At 26.0% G+C, this 21945-nt stretch overlaps 4 protein-coding genes across 4 annotated transcripts; 1 reads left to right on the top strand and 3 right to left on the bottom strand.

Annotated features, from left to right (window-relative positions):
- Nucleotides 1-524: 524 nt before the first annotated feature.
- Nucleotides 525-1157, bottom strand: LOC132927250 (uncharacterized). Its single transcript, XM_060991749.1, has one exon. It carries the CDS (start codon nucleotides 1155-1157, stop codon nucleotides 525-527), a length of 633 nt encoding a protein of 210 aa, XP_060847732.1.
- A 2074-nt stretch (nucleotides 1158-3231) lies between these two features.
- Nucleotides 3232-7511, bottom strand: LOC132927248 (uncharacterized). Its single transcript, XM_060991747.1, has one exon. The coding sequence runs from the start codon at nucleotides 7502-7504 to the stop codon at nucleotides 3971-3973; it is 3534 nt and encodes a 1177-aa protein (XP_060847730.1). The 5' UTR covers nucleotides 7505-7511; the 3' UTR covers nucleotides 3232-3970.
- Nucleotides 7512-9997: 2486 nt separating this feature from the next.
- Nucleotides 9998-11909, top strand: LOC132927251 (uncharacterized). Its single transcript, XM_060991750.1, has 4 exons — nucleotides 9998-10996; nucleotides 11201-11299; nucleotides 11363-11559; nucleotides 11696-11909. Exons 1-4 carry the CDS (start codon nucleotides 10943-10945, stop codon nucleotides 11838-11840), a joined length of 495 nt encoding a protein of 164 aa, XP_060847733.1. The 5' UTR covers nucleotides 9998-10942; the 3' UTR covers nucleotides 11841-11909.
- A 3085-nt stretch (nucleotides 11910-14994) lies between these two features.
- Nucleotides 14995-21913, bottom strand: LOC132927990 (uncharacterized). The gene is made up of 13 exons (XM_060992538.1): nucleotides 21737-21913; nucleotides 21574-21641; nucleotides 20443-20514; nucleotides 17512-17702; nucleotides 17215-17448; nucleotides 17110-17151; nucleotides 16924-17025; nucleotides 16711-16857; nucleotides 16458-16637; nucleotides 16212-16388; nucleotides 15851-16098; nucleotides 15605-15782; nucleotides 14995-15154 (listed from the first exon to the last, which is right to left on the bottom strand). The coding sequence occupies exons 3-13, from the start codon at nucleotides 20490-20492 to the stop codon at nucleotides 15036-15038; spliced, it is 1668 nt and encodes a 555-aa protein (XP_060848521.1). The 5' UTR covers nucleotides 20493-20514; nucleotides 21574-21641; nucleotides 21737-21913; the 3' UTR covers nucleotides 14995-15035.
- Nucleotides 21914-21945: the final 32 nt, after the last annotated feature.

The following is a 21945-nucleotide window of genomic DNA, read 5'->3' as shown; positions in this document are numbered from 1 at the left end:
CGATAACTTCTATTTCCAATCTGTTATTAGTTGAATTTATGTTCGGAAATGAATTAAACGTTTGTAAACATATCAAAGCTATTTCCGAGTCCTCGTTGACGTTTAGAGATGGAAAATAATTTGCAGATAATGTAGTATCATTACCTGTCAAACTTAATGTGATTGATTCATACATTGTAAAAAATCAAGACATAAATGTCCGCAATTAAATGTGTTATAATCTTGATAATTTGAATAGTTATATATAATTTTGTTTCCCTTAAAGTATTTTTGTAATTCAATTGGTGGAGGTAAATCACCGAAGCTATCAAAATAAATAACTTTATCTTTATTTTTATAAAACGCTACCCAATGACTTCCATCACCTGAAGATACGTCTAAGTTTAATATACCACATTCAATCTGATGAGGTTTTTTAGGCAAGTCATCTCGTGAAAAGACGCCACGGAAATGATTGATATTAAACTTTGTAACATATTTTATAATATCTCTAGATGTAAGTGGTCTGTTAGGTAACGTTTTCATCAGTTTTTTTTTCTTGATCCTTTATTTTTTAATCCGTTACCTTTTTTTCTTTTTGAATTTTGGATTGCATTATATACACTAGCACTTCCAGACATTAAACTACCAAGTGCTGATAATCCTGCGAAAATAGGTATTAAGGGAATTGCACCACCTGTCTGACCCGGTGCTAGAATCATTCTTTTACCTCTATAATTTTTCTTAACCTTTTTTTTTTTTATCGCAGCTCGTGTCCCATTTTTTATTTTATTAACACGTCCCCGTTTACCTTTACAGCCCATACCTATTTTTCTTTTAGCTTTCATTGTGTTAGCTACTGCGTACGCTACAATTTTCTCTTTTCTAGGTGTATCTTTTGCTTTAAATCTTTCCCAAGCACGGAGTTCTAACACCTTATCAGCGTTATGTCTATCTTCTAAATTTTTGCTAGTTTCATACACAATATCGTGATCACGACATGCAGTATCCAATGGGTTTATTCCTTTATCGCCACGATCTAACCTCTTTTTTAATTTCGTACCAGGTCCACAATACTGATATTTTGGAACATGGGCTTCAAACGGGAGACTATTTATAAGGAAATTTACGAAACCTTTGCCAGTCTTATCTGATTCCCACTTACGTGTTGAACGCATTATCTATAACTGATTATAATTTGAAAATTCTAGAGTATTTATAAGAAAATGGATTTGATTGTACAGAAAGATAAATTAGATATTTTAAATGTAGATGCTCAAATAATAAAGAAACCATCAAGACACGGACCATTATTACCTGATACTATACGTGCTATTATAGTTGGTCCTAGTGGTTCAGGTAAAACAAATATAATGTATAACCTAATCACGCATGAAAACGGATTAAGATTTGAGAATATCTATTTATACTCTAAAACTTCTAATCAAGAAAAATATGTTTTACTAAAAAAAATAATAGATGATATAAAAGGTGCCAATTTTTTCATTTTTTCAAGTGCTGATAAAGTTATAAAACCAAACTTAACTAAGAAAAATTCTATCATAATTTTTGATGACGTGATTTGTGATCCACAATCTGTAATTAGAGAATTCTTCTCAATGTGTAGACATTCAGGTGCTAGTTCTGTATTTTATTTAGCACAAACATATTCTAAAATACCAAAACAGTTAGTAAGAGATAACTCAAACTTTTTAATAATACTTAAACAAGATGATACGAATTTACGCCATATATTCAATGACCATTCATCAGCAGATATGGATTTCTCTGAATTTCGGAAAATTTCTCATCTATGTTGGAATCATAATGATTATGGATTTATGGTTATCGATAAAACACGTGAAATGAATGAAGGTAGATATAGATGTGGTTTCCATTCTTTCATTAAAATAAAATAATAATATAAATACAGTTGTAATAGTATTAAAATCTGCATAGTATTATCTAAAGTCGGATGAAGCAGTTATATCAAGTTTATTATTTGCAATGAATAAAGACAAAGTTTTGTTAGAAAATTTGGTAACATCAAAAAAAAATATCAAACGTAAAATAATGGATATGAAGCGTGGTATTATAGATTCTGATAACTATTTTCGTGATACATTTAAACCTTTACTGGAACCATTGAGTACACTGTCAGAAAAAAACACTTCACATATTTCCGACACTATCAAAAAAGAAGAAACCGTGTACGCTAGTGATGAAGATAGCGATAGTGTACTGAATTCATCGTTTGACAATTTTTTAATTTCAAATCCTAAATCACAACGTTATGATAAATCTTATGGTATGCATTACGATGCGGTTAATAATCAACTTAAAATATCAAATATGCCTGTTACTTTCGAACACGGTAAATTACACTTGCTCGATAATTACTATCCTTGGACTAAAGGACTTTGGTCTTTATTATGTGAAAAAGTACCAAAAAATATGACTATGGAAGACATGGAATCATATTATAATATTTTAAAAATAACTAAAGTCTTTTTAAAAGCAGACGGGAAACCTAAAACTTCAGGATATTTCAAATGGATGAATGTTGTAAAACCTCTTTATGAACGAATGAAAATTGAAGAAAAACAATTAAACGAGGAAATATTAAAAATTAATAACGCAAAAATTAAAACTCCAAATTCCCGATTAAATTTAAAACAATTTGATAACTTTTTATCTAGTTCAAGCGCTAAACGAAGAAACGTTATTGATGATTCAAACATAAAAAATGCTTCATTTGATTTTTCTTCTCCTACGAATAGTTCTAAAATTACAGAACCTCCAACAGGTCAGCTATTTAAATTTAGTTTATCGCCAACGACTAAGAAAGGTTCCGGTTTATATAAAGATGTAATACCTCAAACACAATTAGTGTACTATGATGATCCGAATGAATTAGTTACTAGATTAAATCTTATAACATCATCTCGAATTGCTGGTAATACTGGTGTAAATAATGAAATCATATCTATTTTAGAAGAATTACGTGAAAGGAATATAATAGTATAATGTCTACATTAGAGTGTATAGCCAATGAGCTACATCGACCTGCAAGAAAAATATTTCCTAGACGTAGTGTAATAACACGATTTAAGGATGACCTTTGGCAAGCTGATTTAATGGACATGCAATCTCATTCCAATCAAAATCTTGGTTTTAAATACATTTTAGTTGTTATAGATACATACACAAAATATGTATGGGTAGAATCATTGAAAAATAAAACAGGAAAAGAATGTACAAAAGGTATGTTTAATATATTAAAACAAGCTAATCCAAAATTATTACAAACAGATAATGGTACAGAATTTTATAACAATCAATTTCAAGATTTAATGAAAAAATATAAAATTAAACATTACAGTTCGTATAGCGTTATCAAGTGTTCAATTGGTGAACGTGTTATACGAACACTTAAAAATAATATATATAAACATTTTACTGCAACAGGTACATGGAATTGGTATAATACAATAACAAAAATTATTTATAATTATAATCATACAAAACATAGAACAATTAAGTGTACACCGTATGAAGCTCGAATGAATACAAGTAAAATTAAATCAAATGTACAAATAGATAATAAAACATTTTATAAACCAAAACTTAAAATTAATGATAAAGTGAGAATATCAAAATACAAACATATATTTAGTAAAGGATATACACCGAATTGGACAACGGAAATTTTTACAATAACAAAAGTTTTACATACAAACCCGATAACTTATCAACTAAAGGATGAATCAAATAATATAATTCTAGGAGGTTTTTATGAACAAGAAATTAAATTAACTGATTTCCCGAACACCTTTTTAATTGAGCGTATTATAAAAAAAGTTAAAGATAAAATGCTTGTTAAATGGATGGGTTTCGATTCAAGTCATAATTCGTGGATATCGTCAGCAGATATTTTAAAATAAAGATTTTTTTTAATGTATGTAATTTATTTTTTTATTTATTATTATTATTATTTTTTAATTTTGTAATGTCCATACGCTAGTGTCTTAATCCCATCATTCATTATATAACGTTTATCATCGTTAGCACTTAATACAAGTTTATTCATTGTTTTAGAATGGACGATATGTTTATTCGATTGAATAAAATTCATGTTTCTACATGTTTGTTTATCATCAACATTTTTATGGTTTATATATGCATTTAATATTTCTTTATAATGTCTAAATTGCATATGTTTTTCAATTACATATTTTTTTACACCTTTAGCTTTTTTTACCTCAATGTCGTCCACAGTTCTGTAAGCGTATAATTTCGGTCTTAATGAAACAAATTCTTTTAAAATTTTTCCACCCATTTCATCTTTGAAATAACCAGGCTGATTTTTATAAATTTCACTAAAACAATAATGATCGATAGGATAATTTGATGTATCAAAAAACGGTGATAAATCATATCTTATATCATTAAAAAAATTGTGTGTTCGAATAGCATATACCATAGAATCTGTATCCGAGTATAAAGAATTTATTTTGTTACCATATTTTTTTTTCATTACATTATAATGAAAATCATACATAAATGTTTTTGAAACATCTAAAATTGCGAATCCTACATAAATTGCTTTATCAAATTTAATAGTTTCCTTATGTTGATGAATAGCCATAAGATTTTCAGAGTATATAGTTCTATCTTTAAAGTTAGTTTTCATCATTAATTTACTTGCTTTTCTAGTTGATGAAACCAACTTTAAAGAAATTCTAGCACGCACATTTTCCATACATTTACCAAAAACACTATTAATTAATAACTTCCAAAAATTTTTTTCAAAGTTGTTTTTAGCTTTTACTCTCATATTTGTACAGAGTTCAATATATGAGGCCATCCATTTACTTTGTGAAAATCGGATAGCTCGATGAATTTTTTTTAATTTAAGTCCATTAGCAATTGCTTGTTTCAAATTTTTATAGTGTATAATATAATTTTTTTTCGGTGATAACGTAGTAATTAATTTTTTAACTTTTGAATTTGGAGGACATTCGTTTAAAGGTAAAAATGGAAAATCGTTATGTTTTTTATGTAAATATTTAGGGTAATCAATATCGACTTCTAATATATAACCAACTTTTGAATCGTTTGGAATTTTTGTAACATCTATATCCAAGTCATCAACCCATTCAAAATCTTTAAAAGGTAGTTCAGTTAACATCGACTTTCCATATAAATTCACGCAATCGAGATACGTTAACCATGTAATTGGTTTATTCGGATTATAGTTCAAACCTTTAATGTTTGGTATGTTCGCTTTAGCATATCTTTTAGTTGATTGAGTTATTCCACCTCGGATCGAATTTTCGAAATACAAAAGCATGTTAAAGTCTTTTAATCTTTCTAATTTAACCTTAGTATATTTAAGCATACAATCAAAAGCAAATCCTGGAGCAGTCATATAATGAGCAGGATCTAGTTTAAGAGTAGATAAACATAAATCTCTAAAATTTTCAAATACATCCGTTAATATACTTACATCAGTTTTCAAGTAAAGGTCGCTATATTCACCCAAAGTTTTTAAATCGAATACTCTCCATATTTTTTTAGCATGAGAATAATCATCATCATTAATTTCTTCATCTTTTAAAGAGTTATAAAATACAGATTTCGGAGGCAAACGAGTTTCATTTAATTTACTCCAACTATCAATATATTCATAAGGAAAAACCCCTTTTCGTGTGACTAAATCTAATTTTTTATTAGAAAATATTTTTAGAGTTTCTCTAAACCTTGATTTATCTTCAGACAAATTTTCTGCAAGTTCGCTTAATGAGGAGGCCATAAAACGGAATGTGTCAACAAACTTTATACTAAATCTGGGAGCAATTTCTTTGCTAAAGGATATATATTTTTCTGATGAATTCGGAATAACATGGATATCATTATTATCACAACCAAGTTCTCGAATTATAAAATGACTATCGTAGGATAAGTTATGAAAAAAAATTGGAACAAATGATGGATTAGTTATTACAAAATTACATTTAAGACAAAGGCATTGTCTATATTTACCAGTAAAATGACAGTGATCTCTAACCTTTAATAAATTATTTTTTTTAAAAGATAATAAACATTTTTCACAAACCTCCGCTCTCTGAAATTGTTTTTCTTCCGTTTCAGTCAATGTAGTCATTGGTATATTAATTTCATATACATCATTTATCTTTTTTCCAATATCGATCATATTTTCCATAAACTTTTTTGCTGCATCTTTACCTCTATACATTATTATCTTTGTTGGAATTTTAAATTGATGCAATAGCTTTTCTGTTATACTGTCATAGTCAACTTTTACATAAAACGCATAACTCATAATTTCATGTAAATGAGTAATATGGGTTTTAGAAACCTTAGATTTTTTACTACTTTTATTCAACTCTATAGTCTGTTTAGGGTTTAAAATACATTCAAAGTCAGCATAAATAACAAACGGTATTCTATTGGTTTTTTTATAACTTTTAAAATATATGAATTCATCATCTTTTCCTTCTTCAAACATTATTGGTCTTCCTAATTCATTCTTATCACACATTTGCTTATGTTTAATCAATCCTTCTTCACCCCAAAGTTTACTTTTACACGGTTTATTCCCGAAAATTGTAAAACATCTCTTACAAATAATTAACTTAGAACAATTTTTAGTTTTCTGACTTCTAATAAATCTTGAGAAATCTTTAATATAACAATAATGTAATGTTTTATCGTTATTGTATAAAAATAGATCAAAATGATTTTTTCTTTCTATTTTACTTATACATAAAGGAAAAATATTACTTTTATTATTTAAACTATAAATATTAACTGAAACATTGTTTAGACGTTCAAATTTTTTTATTTGTTTTATTGGTGTCGGAAAATCAATACATTTAAAATTTAATCCACTTTTTTTTTCTAGAATATTGAAATACGTTTGGTTAAATCGTGATTTATTCGAACGTTTATCATATTTGCTAAGTATAGAATATTTAAAACAATATTCATCTTTATTTCTAACATTTATAATGGCTTTTTTTTTTTTTATAAATATAGGTAAATCAATATATGAACTTCCTTTCAAAGGGTTTACTAAATTAATTCTTAATTGTAACCCATCTATTGATACAAGTGACCAACCTGAACCTTTTGCAATAAATTCTGATTCCTCAGTTAATATTTTATTAAACATTCTGTTCAATAAAATAGTAAAATCAGATGAACTACATGCTAAAATGTTTGAAGTTTTAAAAGCCATATCCTGAATATCATGGGTTACTGGACGTTCGTAAACAGTGTCAACATGTATATTAAATTTTATCGATGTATTTAAACATGATTTTTTCAACTTAGAAATTAGCTTATCTGAAATATAACTAAAAAATGATTTATAGTCTGTATATTTCTTGCTGTTCTTGATGATGAAAGTTTTTGAACATTTTTTAAATCTCTCGATTTCAATCATTCCGGTTCCCGACGTATTCATACGCTGATATTTTGTAATTACTTTTCTTTTCATAGTAAGGCTATAATAAAAAAAACATTTTTTTTTCTCTTTAAATATATATAAATATTTTATTTTTATTAAATAAAAAAAATCATTGAGTAAAATAAATAATATCTAATGTTTCAAGTAATATAAATTTAATTAATAAAATCAATAGGTTCTGTTAGTGCTTTCATGTCGCGTAATAATACATAAAATTTATTGCATAGGTTATGAGTTGAATTATCTCTTTCAAAACTTGTATACGAATAAAGGGCATAATAATTTTTCACAAGCTGTTGTGTTTCCTTTAATTTTTTTATTCTTTCTTTTAAATTTTTTTCTTTTTCTGTGTCAAATGAGTATGTTTTTGCTAAAAATTTTTCATGTTTTAACATTTTAATGTCTCTTTTAATTAAAGTTAGCGCAGTTTTTCTTTCTCTCTGATCTAGTATTTCTTGTTTTTCGTTGTTATCCATTTCATTTTTTAGTCTTTTGATTTCGTTTTTGATATGATCAAATAATGGATGTGCATAATCCATTTCTAAATCCATTTTTTCTATAAAAAATATTTTTTTGTATTATATATTTTATCTAAAAAAATATGAAAAATTTTTTTTAAATATATTTTACCAAACCAACTATTGACTCGAATAAAACTTAGTTTTTAAAATAGTTTCATATGTTATTCCACACCGTTGTAGCCACCGAATTATCGGATTCGGGTCGGTTATAAATGTTAACGAATCGTCTAAGCGACACACAAAACGAGTGTAATGTGGAACTATAAAAGTCACTGGAGCTTTGCCATCTGTACGCTAGATTCATTGATTCATACAACCGACCACATCTACAGAAGGTCATTTTCTATGAAAATTTTACGAATATATGAACTATTTACAAAAACAATACTTGTCTTATTTCATATCAATAGTTGACGAGTTAAGATTGAAAATTAATGTTAACCAAATGTATTACATGCTATTTATTATAAATGGACAGTATTTTTTGAAAAACATAATTATAATATTTAATATTTATTTTATTGTTGATACAAATAGTACTCATTATTCTGTGATTAACTTAAATTTCCGCTTTTCAAAAAAACTTTTTATCTTCATCTTTATAATTATTTATATTAAAACAGTTTCATATCATTAGCAATGTTTATTTTCTATTTAGGTTCAGTGTATACCTAATATTCTTTATTTTTTTGTTAAAGTAAAAAAAATAATTCAGAATGTTGATATATTTATTTTTTTATTTTATAAAAATAACAATTAATAATAGTTTAATCAATAATAACATTAAAATAAAACTAAATTAAATATGGTTAATTGAATAACTAGTGATTTGAAATCGGACGATTATAATTTAATATAGAAACAAATTCGCAATTACCATTTTTTAGATCGTCTAGTTGATCATACAAATTTGATAAATTTTTGCGTATGCGTCTATCGCATTGTAAACCAATATAATTAGTATAATTGTACTCGCTTAAAAATGTTATTTTTTTCATCTCTTAAATTTATTATTTCTACTAGGTTCGGTATTTTTTTTTTTATATGCCTGACGAATATTTTTATTTATTATTCTAATCTTTTCTTTTTTAATTTCTTCCTCTCTATTTGAAAATTCATCATTTTGCTGTCTTTGATTTAATTTTTCCTCGATTAATGTGTTGACATATTTGATTTGAGATTCCATTGTATTATTCTTTAATTTATAAGTATTTATATTATATATTTTTTTTATTGTTAAGTATAGATTAGGACTATTACTAGTAATAAAAATGGTTAAAAAAAAAATGTTTAATTTATTTCATTAATAGACAATATTTAAATAAAATAGACCGATAGAAAAAATTTTAAAAAAATAAAAAAAACTTGTATTAGATCATTTTTAATATTCTTTTAATGGTTATAATATTATCGATATTTCTTTTATCCTTAAGAACGAAAATATTGAATTTTATCATATTATTATCGTTTATTTTGTTTTAAATAAAATGTTACCTGACGTATAATATAGGCTACATTACTGTAGCGTTATTATGATAAAAGTTGGTATTATATTCAACTATTTATTTATTTTTTAAAAAAAAAATTTTAGATTCATTATAAATAATTTTATATAATACAATAAAAACTGAAATAATAACAATAAGTACTTACATTTAAATTTCTGTAGATGTTTGAAAAAAAAATGTTGGTGTTCTGCGTATACTTGTGTTCACAATAAAACTGAATGTTTTTAAAAAAATGTTTCCTTATTATATAGTACTCAATTTTCCATCTCTTTAAAAATCTTATAATCAATTGTGTTAATAGAAAGTATACTATTTTTTTTATGATATTCATATTATGTTTACAGAGTCGGAGGTTATATTTTAATACGATATCCGCATTTCTGTAATTAAGAACCTGTTATTATTGCTAAATGCTAAAATATATTAAATAGGTAAAAAAAAACTCTGGGTTTAAAGATTATATCATATAACGATAGTGACGAGGTCGTAGTCGTATAATGAACTTTAAATAAAAACATTAACGAACACGTTTCGAAAAATACTGTCAATTCTCAGAACTATGATTAATTTGAGATATTTGCACATTATATACTAAAAAATATGAAATCTGTATATCTGTAAATAAGAATAGTTATTATTGCTAAATGCCAAAATATATTAAATAGATAAAAACATCCTGGGTTTGAAGATTATAGTAATGATGTCGTGGTCGTGTAATGAACTTTATAAAAAAACCGGTTATTATTGTTAAATATATTAAATAGGTAAAAAACTCTAGGTTTAAAGATTATATAGTGACGAGGTCGTAGTCGTATAATGAACTTTAAATAAAAACATTGACCAACACGTTTCGAAAATACTGTCAATTCTCAGAACTATTATTAATTTGAAATATTTGTACATTATATACTAAAAAAAAAAAAATGAAATCTGTATATCTGCAAATAAGAACCTGTTATTATTGTTAAATGTCAAAATATAGTAAATAGGTAAAAAAACCCTGGGTTTAAAGATTATATAGTGGCGAGGTCGTAGTCGTATAATGAACTTTAAATAAAAACAGTCGAACACGTTTCGAAAATACTGGCAATTCTCAGAACTATTATTAATTTGAGTTATTTACATATTATATATTAAACTATGAAATCTGCTTATCTGTAAATAAGAAAAGGTTATTATTGATTAATGTATTAAATAGGTAAAAAAAAAAAGAAATCTGGTTTTGAAGAATGTAATAACGAGGGTGAGGTCGTATAATGAACTCAGACTACTTGTGACCGGGGAGAGAACACATATATAAGGAAGCCTTTTGATATAACTTTTTCAGTCTACTTCAACGAGTCTACAGCGAGTCCATGTTTTTATACAAATAGTTTTCTATTTTTTTATTAAATTAAAATACTTTTCTAAGTACTTCTAAGTACTTCTCATTCTAAATAATGTCGGTCAATTCATTTAGGAGTGATGATGAAGAATCCTTTGCTGTAAGCGATGTAAGTATAAAAAAAAAAAAATATGTCTATATATTTATATAGATATATTATTTTATATTTAAATAGAATCAAATATTAAGCCATAGTTGGTAAAGATAAATATAACGTTACTATTACTTTTTTAAATGTTGAAATTATTAAACATTTAATTAAAACTGTGTATAAACTAAAAAACATTAACTAATCGCTTAAATATTGTTATAGGTGGATATGATAGAAGCGCAAGATAGAAAAACTGGAACAAAACCGGGTGGTCAAAAGAGGGTATGTGAGAAAAAAAATAATGGAAAAAAATCGAAAAAAGTGAGTGATTTTACATAACCCATCAGGTGAACAAAATTATAATTAAATTATTTTTTTTAAAAGAATGTTTCTTATCGAGATAAAATTGGGAAAATGATGAAAGATCACAAAATTGCACTCGAAGTCAGAAATTCAATGAGCATTCGGCAAGACGATGGGATTTTAATTGTAAAGGCACCTGCTGACGAAAAATCGACTGACTATTGGACGTTGTCGCATTATAAAACAAAAAACATTGAGCATGTTGATTCTAAGGACAGGTGATATATAATATTATTTTACTATCGCGCTTCGAATATAACTAAATAACTATAGTATACATTAATACTATAGTTATTTATTTTTAAAGTAAGATATTATTATAAAAAATAATTTTTGTATGAATATTTTTTATAGATGGAAACATGCTGAGTGTTCGATGAAACTTTCAATAACCGATCAGGCAAAGGACCAAGCCATATCGAGTGAACTAAATGAATTGGTTCAAACACTTTTCGACCGATTTATGAAGGATTCAAAGAAAAAAATTACACGTATTTGATATGTAATAAACTATGTTTATAATAGTGGTGGAAATCATTTAATAAATAATAAAACTTTAATTACAATATATTATGTCTATTTTATTTAAATAAAAAAAAAAATAATACATTCATAGGTTAAAATAAAAAAAAAAAAATAATATAAAAATTATTATTAATAGTTAATATATAACTATATAAGCAGTATTAATAAATAATGATATATTTTTTTCGATAGCGAAATATTTTGAAAAAGTCATAATTCATAAATATATATATATTTTTTTTATTACAATATTATTAAATCCTGCAAAATCATGTTTGATAAAGAATTAAAATGAAATTGTAATAGCTCGTACATGAATGAAATATCATCACTTTGTATATTGCTATAGCTGAAATCATAATTTTGAATATATTGGTTTGTAAACTCGTTTCGTTGACAAGACAATGGTAACCCGTTTACGTCAGCCTTGATTAACGCGTAAGCTGTATCGAATGTTTTTTGGTATGATTCCAACTTTTTCTGTTTTTCAACTATATACAAGTCTATACAATGTTGTAATTGTTTTAAACGATGAAGATCAACATGAGATAATGTTATGTAATTATCATTAGAATATAAAACAATAGTTGATTGGTTTACGTTAACAGAGTAGAAAAAGTTGTCTGAAATTCTAACACGTTTACATCGAGTATGTAAATTATTAATAATTGTATTAAAATTGTTTTCACACATTAATGTGCACCACTGTTCTAGATCAAGCGTTACAACTTTTTTAGTTAATTTACATTCTAATAATATAATAATTGAAATCTGTTTATTAACTAGAAGTCCAACCGTCACACTTTTCTTGCTAAAAGGACGGATATCGAACACTGATTTTGATACAACGAGTGATGGATTCATATTATATGTTGATGAGTTCTACCAATGGTGAACACTTTTTGAACAACAATAATTTTCTAAAATATTAAAAAAAAAAAATGTAGTAAAGAGCTATTGTTTTTAAGTATGAATATGATCAGTAGGAAGCTTAGCTTAAACTAGTAATTTTTATTTACTTCTACATATTATATACTAAACCTATGGGGGGGGGGGTCTAGACATTTAAAAAAAAAAAAAAAATGTGAACATGTGGCCAAGTCAGATAACGAGTAAAGGGCTATTATACTTACCTACTTACCTAACCATAGAACCTGAAATTTTATAAACATTAACATATTTAATTTAAACTAGACGCGTTATCCCACTAGGCCACATGTTCACGAGGTATTATATCATGTATTAACACAATTAAATTATTTATTATAATAATAAATATTTATTTACCATAGCATAAAAAAGTTAGAAGTTAGAATCATACAATTTGTCAGAAAACAGTATCATATGACCTAGATTCACAATTACATTCACAAATGTTGTTAATATTACCGTATTTTTTTATCACATTTTCAATAAACTGATTTCCTTTTGATAATAGAACATATATACATTTCGGATTCCATCTTGAGTGTTCGATCCATGGATTATCATCTTTTTCCCAATTATGTAAGATAAGTCCACAGCAAAAACATTCAACGATATCTTTTTTTCCTGAATATATAAAACCGCATTCAGCTAATGAGTATTTATCTTGAGATGAAGTTAGTGGAAATAAATTGAATGTTTTCAATCTTGATGAAAATGTAGTATATTGTGGATGTGCAGGATATACATTGTTTCGTACTAAAGTAACAAGTGAGCAAAAATTGTTGCTAAATTTTCGAAAATTCATTTTTTAAAACTGAAAATATTCACTTACAAAAAAAATGTTTTAACAGAAAATAACAGAACTTGATCAAACGAAGGTTTATTACTAACTGAACTAAAGTGGATTAAATAAACAATTTATAACATTTTTTTAAAAGATACAGTGTAACCAATATGTATGATATACAGGGAAAAAAAAAATGGCTTGAGGCGGATAGTCCCGCTTGATTTTTTAAAATCTCCCTGCCTAAAAGTGCTCAGAACATACATTATGGTTTTTGAAAAAACAGTGTTTTTTCGTGTTACAGGGAAAAAAAAAATGGCTTGAGGCGGATAGTCCCGCTTGATTTTTTAAAATCTCCCTGCCCAAAAGTGCTCAGAACATACATTATGGTTTTTGAAAAAACAGTGTTTTTCGTGTTACAGGGAAAAAAAAAAATGGCTTGAGGCGGATAGTCCCCCTTAAACTTTTAAAATCTCCCTGCCCAAAAGTGCTCAGAACATACATTATGGTTTTTGAAAAAACAGTGTTTTTCGTGTTACAGGGAAAAAAAAAATGGCTTGAGGGGGAAAGTCCCCCTTAAACTTTTAAAATCTCCCTGCCCAAAAGTGCTCAGAACATACAAATACATACTACTGATACCTACATTTATTATAATGTCGGTGGAGGTTACATTTAAAAATAACATGCCTAACGAAAAATTATATAAATAATTACCTTAGTATGTATACAACTATCGTCATATGTAGTATGTACTACACTTATTTGAAATGGCTATTGACATACCCTAACAGCACATAGACCCTCCCAGGAAGGTCTTAGGACTGTATTTTCAGACTCTGAGACTCTTGATAGGAAGTACCTATTTAAATCCCGGACCGGTCTGGGTAAGTCCAAGACGGTCTGTAGGATTCCAAATGTCCGAGTTCGGACTTTCCACAAGACTGCCTGCCAGGAACCAACTGGACCAAGCATTAAACACGGACCATTATGGTCTGCACGTATCCCATTAGGGTCTGCATGTATCCCATTATGGTCTCCATGTATCCCATTATATTCCTGAAAACAGTCTGTTAAGGTCCCAGAAACTTTCTGAAAATGTTATACATACATCCCAATTAGGTCTCAATGTTTCCTAAATGAATCTTGTGAAGGATTAATTTTAGATTGAAAAAAAGATACTGGAATACCCCTCATGAGGTTATTTATAATTCTCCTTTCAAAGATTTTTCAAACAAAAATACTTCATTTAGCAAATCTAATCACAACTAATTTTTAATATACTTATTGAAATTGAAATAAATTGTAAATATTTCTTTTATTGTAGTTATTATGTTATTAATAATATTATAATAACAACATTCAGCTTTACCATGCTGTATTATAATAAAATAGAAATAAAATATATGCATTTTTATAATTGTAAATTTATATTTTCAAAAAAGTAACAAATAATGTATGTTAGGTATTATGTATTAAATCTCGTCTTCCATATCTTTCTTTGGCATGTTTTAACCATCCAGTAACGGCTTTATTTACATCAACTATCGTTGAACCGGATACATTTTTCATTATAACTCCTGCAATTTAAAATACATATTTATTTAAAATTAGAAAGTGTAATAAATTAAATTATAATTATAATAGACTATCACTGAAATAATTAGCATACTATTAATTCAACTCTTTCTAAAAATATACACTTATTTATTATTTTAAATCAAGTACAAAGTTTTAAAATAAAAACTAATGATATGAAAATGAAGTATCTATGTAATATAATATATACACAACCAATATACTTCACATATAGAACTCAATTATATATTTTTTATATATTCTCATCCTCATAAATATATTAACATCAAATTCATTGCTATCAAGTTAAATAATTAACAACTAAAAACCAATATTAATAATGTAACTAAAAATGAAATGATAAATCAATTTCTCAATATAAAGTATTAATAGTAATAATAACATAATCTTTGCAATAAAAGTAATATATTTCATTAATAAATTCTACTTACGTGTTATCAATTTAAATATTGTTAACGAAATCAGAGACATTTTTTCATTTTTTTTATTATTTGTTCCACGTCCCGTTAATGATATTTGCATCCCTAAATTATCCGTTATCAAAAATTCCATTATGCATTTAGTCACCATGTATACATTATTACCACCAAATTCTTTCAATCGTTTTACCTAGGGAAAATATGTATGCTTTTTTTATAAAACAAAAGTAATGTGTAACATTTTATGAACTGTCATACCAAACATTTATAATATAATGTATCAGACTTTAGTTTTGAATCTACTTCTTTTAAAGAATTCAAATTATTCAACGGGAATCCTTCCAAATCAGTATTGTCATGAAAGCTATCATCGTGTACTAAATTATTCTTTAAAATATCTTTCAGCATTTCTTCGTGTTTAGATTGATTTAAAATTATTTTATTGAGTTTTGAATTAAGTTGTGGTAATGTTGAGGTAATAAATTTTAAGATACAACCATGATTTACTGTAAACATAAAATTACAATTGAAAAATATATATATTTATTTAGATACCAGAACAATTTTTATTTTTAGAATAGATCAGCTGTATAATATGATTTAAGATACTAATTCTTACCATTAGCTTCACTGTCATTTGTTAATATCTCAGACTCTGTCTTAGAAATTAGTTGTCTCACTGCTACATGCTTTATATGTTTATGAGCAGATTCAGGTGTACTTTCAAAAAGATTATTTTTACCACTTATAGTTGGGTTGTCATTTAATATTGAAGGAGTTGCCATCAAATAATTGTCTATACAATTTAATTAATATTAGATCAAATATTGTTAAGGGATAATTTAAAATTATTATAATTCTTTACCATTAACTTCATTGTCTATTTCTGATATATTTGACTGTGTTGAAGAAAATAGTTGTCTCACTGCAACATTTTTTTTATGTTTTTTAGTAGATTCAGGTGTCATATCAAAAAAGCTCCTTTTTTGATTACTTTTAATTGGACTATCAATAAACATTGGAGGAGATGCCATCAGATCATTTTCTATAAAATGTAATTAATAATAAATTAAATATATCACAGGTATTATATTACCCGTTTGATAATGTAGACATACCAGTATTTTTGGTGATATTAACTTCACTAATAGGCGAGTATAATTTTAATTGATTTAAGTACAAATTGTTTTTATTATTTAGAAATGAATTTTGAGTAAATGAAGGAGAATTACAAATATGTTTGTTCTGCTTGGGCAATTTATAAACTAAAAACAGAAATTATGCATATTAAAAATTGAATTTAGATTTTTAAACTTTAATACTTGTCTTACCTTCAGTATTTTCTTCAATATAAGTTCTATCAACTGAACAATCTTGCTTACTTGTAGAAGGGGAGTATAAATGTGCAATATTTTTTCTGCAAGATTCGTTATCTAGAAAAATTGATAGGTACTAAATTTATAATAAAAAGTACCCAATTTGTTTATTTAGATATTTACTAAGAAATATAATTTTACCTCTAGTATTCTTTCCAACATGTTTGTGATCAGCATTTAACACTTTATAGTATAAAACAACATAATTAAACTAAACAAAGTAATTTAATTTTTAGTAATACTTACCAGGTAATGACTTAAATGGATCTTTTGGTAGTGGTGGAATAGAAAAACTAGATACTTTTGTAGTTTGACTTTTGATCCTTTTTGGTGATAAAATATTTTGTTTATTAACCCTTTTAGCAGCAAGCTCTCTGCGTTTTTTTTTTGCAAGTACTTCATCAATCTCAGAGTTTAAGTCTTCAGTTTCAGATAATTGCAAGGCAATTTTTAATTTTTGTTTTGCCCTAATAAAGTTATCTAAATAATAATAAAAATAAAAATTCATTATTTGATAACGTACAATAATATAATTTTAAATACCAGAAGAACCCCAAATTTTTATTATAGAAAATGTTTTCCATGAAGACTTATATGGAACAGTATTAAGAACCAGTTTGTCATATTGCTTTGAGTTTATATTTTCTGGATAAAATGTTCCTTTTTGGTTTGACGATATCCAATTGCATGGAACTAGTTGAACCCCATCAATAAATTCTACAATCACATATTTCCTACAAATTTTTCTAAATTAGTTTAATGTCTTTTTTACAAAAACAATTTTCTAAAAACCATAGGTTATATAATAGTTGAAAAACAAATAAAATTAAAATTCTATCTAACCTATTGGGTTTAAGCTTGTATTATTGATTTAAATTTTATAAGCTAGGTCTTTCATCATTGTCAATATGTAAAAGTGGAAAGGCGGCATAACATTCCAAATCAATTTTACACAAAAAGTATTTTGTGATAATATTATTTAAGGAAAACATTTCCCTTATAGAAAGATTTGAAACCTTATAAATACCCAAATGAGAAGATAAACAAGGTTTAGTATACAATGGTTTCATTTCTAAAAATTCTTTGCCGATTATGTAACTTTCATTATTTATTTTGGAGCATATTATATTCTCGATGATAACTATTTTCCCTGAAGTAAGACCACAAATATTATTTGCTTTTGTTTGAATTTTAAATGTCATATTTTTAAATAACAAAGTTGAAAACTGAAAATCTGAACAATTATTTAAAAGAGGACCATTGGTATGAGTGTTTTTGAAACTTATGTTATCATTATACAAAAAAGGCATAGTTTCTTCTTCACGAAAACATATGATCTCATGAATCCTTCGAGCAATTTGTTGAAGAGGTTTGTCATCTTTCCGTAAAAGTTTTTTCATTTTTTGCATAAAATTTTCAAATTTGAAAGTACTAAACATGTCCAATGATCCAAAATTTCTTACATCTTGTACTATATGAAGTAAACCATGAACATTATGTGAAACATGGTGATGTCCATAGATAGTTTTAAAAGATGTAACAAAATGTTGAAGTAGTTGATGGGCATAGAGTAAATTTGGTTCATCAGTGCATAAATTGTTTGAAGAAAGGATAGTGATCGCTACGTGTAAAGTCATAAAATGATTGTATACTTCATCAGACAAAACATTTTTTAAGGCAACTGGACCGCTGTACAGCAAAAACTGTCTAAACTCGGTTCCTTTCCATTGCTTATAAAACTCTAATGCTCTAGGTTTTCTTTGAAATTCTAAAGGCACATATGGGTATATATTGTTTTTTAATAAATTAGAAATTATTTTAATTTTTCGAAATTGCAATCTTACTTTAAGGCTATCACAAAACCACAAATGAATAAGTTTTTTAATAACACCTAAGCAAATTAAATGCAAATAGTCCAATGGCACATTGGTAACAAGGCCTAATAATGGAATTTCATCAAGAGCACTAGCACCTAAATGATAATTTTCATCACTTTTTAAAAAAAATTCACGATCCGTTCTTTCTTTTCCTGCCGTATCTGAAAAACAAATTCTTCTTTCATAATATTCACCTTCGTCCCAGCATTTTGTACAACTTGAGTACCCAGTATGTCCTTTGACATTTAAAATAAACGATTTTGCTGGAGCATCTGCACAGATGAGTTTTATTATACAACTTAACTTTTTGTTATTAAAAAAAATACCATTTTCTATAACATGTTTCGATTCTTCAACAAATCTTTCTAAAAATAAATTAGCATTTTCAGGTTTTTTAGAATTTCCATGATAGATTCCAACAATAAAAATATCTTTAAAACCAAAAACTGATCCTAGAATTGGCCATAATTGACTGCTTGAGGATTTACTGATAGGAAGCCCATCAATATTGATAACCAATTCAATAGTTTCTTTTATAAGATGACCTTTATATTTCAAAAAATCTTGTATTCCATTTTCCAAACTATTATGCCAATAGTAACCAGGATAAACTTCCTTTATAACTGTAGTTCTAGGGGTATTTAATAAAGATCGACAATCGGATGGTAAATCACTATGGCAAGAATGAGTCTTTAAAATTTGAAGTAATTTATTCAAAGATTTATGAGTTATTTGTTCTGTAACAGCCCAGGTTGTTATTTTAGTTCTGAAAGAAGTTTCATTTTTTTCAGACAAGAAATCGTTTTGATTAGATGTGGATGGCAAAGAAAAACCACTATTTGATTGTAACAACTGGTTATTATTTGTAATATAATTTGTGCATTTTTCTGAAGAATAACTTTTCTCTAAATCATTGTTTGAGTCATGTAATGAATCGGGAACAATATATTGGTCACAATTAGGAGAAACAGATATTCCAGAAGACTTATTAGTACAAACATCTGGAAATAATTTTTTAGTTAGAAGTTGTGTATCATAGCAAATTCTTCGTCTTAATTGTCTGGCTGATATTTCATTATCTGGTCTTCTAAGTCTATGTAAAAATTAATAATATTTATAGTGTAACTAAAAATTAAATAAAAATTTTTAGATAGTATCTAATACTTGGTTAAAATTTATTTTTCGGTTATATTGATATATTTAATCATTTATTTATTTTGTAATTACCTAATGTTGTTAGATTAGAAAAATTACATTACATATGGGTACCTACTATGAATTTATACTTAATATAATATTACTACAAACAAATGCCTACCAAAAAAAAAGATAAGATAAACCAACTGATTATTTATTATTATAAAATTTAAATATTGATAGAACATAATAGATTTCATTTTTTTTTATTAAACATCATTTTTCAGGGTATGTAACCAAATTTATATTTTGTTAATATTTTGCCATATTGGGATAAGTGACTATAAATACATACTTTATTATAAACAAAAAGAGTTAATTGCATATATATTATGTAATAACTAAATGATCAATTGTATGAAGTCTATGTCCTAAATAATAATAATTATTAAATACATACTTTAATTCCATAATTCCTACATCGTCTTCAGTGCTACTTAAATCTGACATGGTTTTAATCTTGAGTATATAGCTAAATATAAAAACAATAAAATATACTTGTTTGTAAAATACAAATAATATAAGCAGCGAGATGGCAAAAAGAATAATCGAAAGACTGTTTTTGAGTTTCTTGATGGGTGAGTGAGTGGGGTAATATACTAAACTAATCATCATTTTTATTTAATAGAAGTGTAATGTGTATATGGTAGATAAGGTGGTATTTTGGTAATTGTAAAAAAAATGCTAGTCTCTGACAATATTTGAGTTCACCACACCATTGAATATAAATTTAATGAATTCACCCATTTCAAGTCTTGACAGTTTATAAAAGACTGAGATAGATAAACAGGCAATATTTTTCTAATTTATAGTCAACTGTACCATAAACATTTAATAATATGTATGTACTTACTAGTATTTAGTTTTAAACATTAATTATTACTTTGATGCAATTAATATAATATAAAATGTAAACCTTAGTCGATATTGTTATATAAACTATATTAGCTTATATTTATAAAGAATTAAATTAATTGAAAACTCCAACACTACAATCATTATTCAAAATTTCAAAACAACTATACCTTTTTAATATTTTTTGCAAACTAGAATTAGTTTTGGTGATAATTGAATAATTCACATTCCATTTAGCTAAAGAAATTAAAATGGATTGTTATCCATCAAATAATATCAAGTATATTAATTTCATGACATAAAGATTCATCAGTATAAGTATAAGAAATGATTGTAAAAAAACCATGTTTAAAATTAGTTCTTTCTAGGTATAACATTAAAATATTTATTTAAAGAAAAAATGTTTAGTTTATTTTAAAGATTATTAGAGGTCTAAGCAAAAATGTGATGAGATATTTATTTGGTTATAGACCTAATTCAGGTTGGTATCAATAACTTTTTTACTTTATCGACTGTTATTTTGTTACATATATAGTAGATAAATTATTTTTTAAATATTGTACGTTTAGTAGATATACTAATATTATGGTTATACATAGATGAATATTTTAAATAATTATTAATATTAATATATATATTTAACTTTGTAAATAAATATAATTACAAAATGACTTACAGACTATCAAGTATCAACTATATTTTATGCAGTGATCAGTTCACTGTTCAGGTTTGTGCAACAGCCAGCTAAAATAAAAATAAATAGTGTGATAAATTATATTACAATAAATACATAATATATTGTACCTTAGTATAATAGCAATAATATACATTATACTTACAAATTATAAACCACGTGGATATAAGCAATAAGCATGGAGTGACGCAATGAATAACGTTGAAACGACAAGCACCAAGAACGGTTGAAATCGAAATGTAAATGTTTAAAAAATAAAAGTCAAATAATCTTAACAAATAACAATACTTATTATTCAATAATCGATAAGTTATAACACCATAAACAATATATATATTAGATAGTATATAATAG

Source organism: Rhopalosiphum padi, chromosome 3 (genome assembly GCF_020882245.1).
Source record: "Rhopalosiphum padi isolate XX-2018 chromosome 3, ASM2088224v1, whole genome shotgun sequence".
NCBI classification, from domain to species: Eukaryota; Metazoa; Arthropoda; class Insecta; order Hemiptera; family Aphididae; genus Rhopalosiphum; species Rhopalosiphum padi.
The sequence above is the reverse complement of the archived record's forward strand: the minus strand, read 5'-3'. Positions and strand labels throughout refer to the sequence as shown.

What these genes read in the sequence shown, in the direction of transcription:
- LOC132927251 (XM_060991750.1), top strand. Translation starts at nt 10,943, where the DNA reads ATGTCGGTCAATTCATTTAGGAGTGATGATGAAGAATCCTTTGCTGTA. An exon ending in ATGGAAAAAAATCGAAAAAA is followed by an intron (nt 11,300 to 11,362) that starts GTGAGTGATTTT and finishes TTTTTTTAAAAG; the next exon opens with AATGTTTCTTATCGAGATAA. An exon ending in CATGTTGATTCTAAGGACAG is followed by an intron (nt 11,560 to 11,695) that starts GTGATATATAAT and finishes TATTTTTTATAG; the next exon opens with ATGGAAACATGCTGAGTGTT.
- LOC132927248 (XM_060991747.1), bottom strand. Translation starts at nt 7,504, where the DNA reads ATGAAAAGAAAAGTAATTACAAAATATCAGCGTATGAATACGTCGGGA.
- LOC132927250 (XM_060991749.1), bottom strand. Translation starts at nt 1,157, where the DNA reads ATGCGTTCAACACGTAAGTGGGAATCAGATAAGACTGGCAAAGGTTTC.
- LOC132927990 (XM_060992538.1), bottom strand. Translation starts at nt 20,492, where the DNA reads ATGTCAGATTTAAGTAGCACTGAAGACGATGTAGGAATTATGGAATTA. An exon ending in GTAGGAATTATGGAATTAAA is followed by an intron (nt 17,703 to 20,442) that starts GTATGTATTTAA and finishes AAAAATTTGTAG; the next exon opens with GAAATATGTGATTGTAGAAT. An exon ending in AAATGACAGTGAAGCTAATG is followed by an intron (nt 16,099 to 16,211) that starts GTAAGAATTAGT and finishes TTATGTTTACAG; the next exon opens with TAAATCATGGTTGTATCTTA.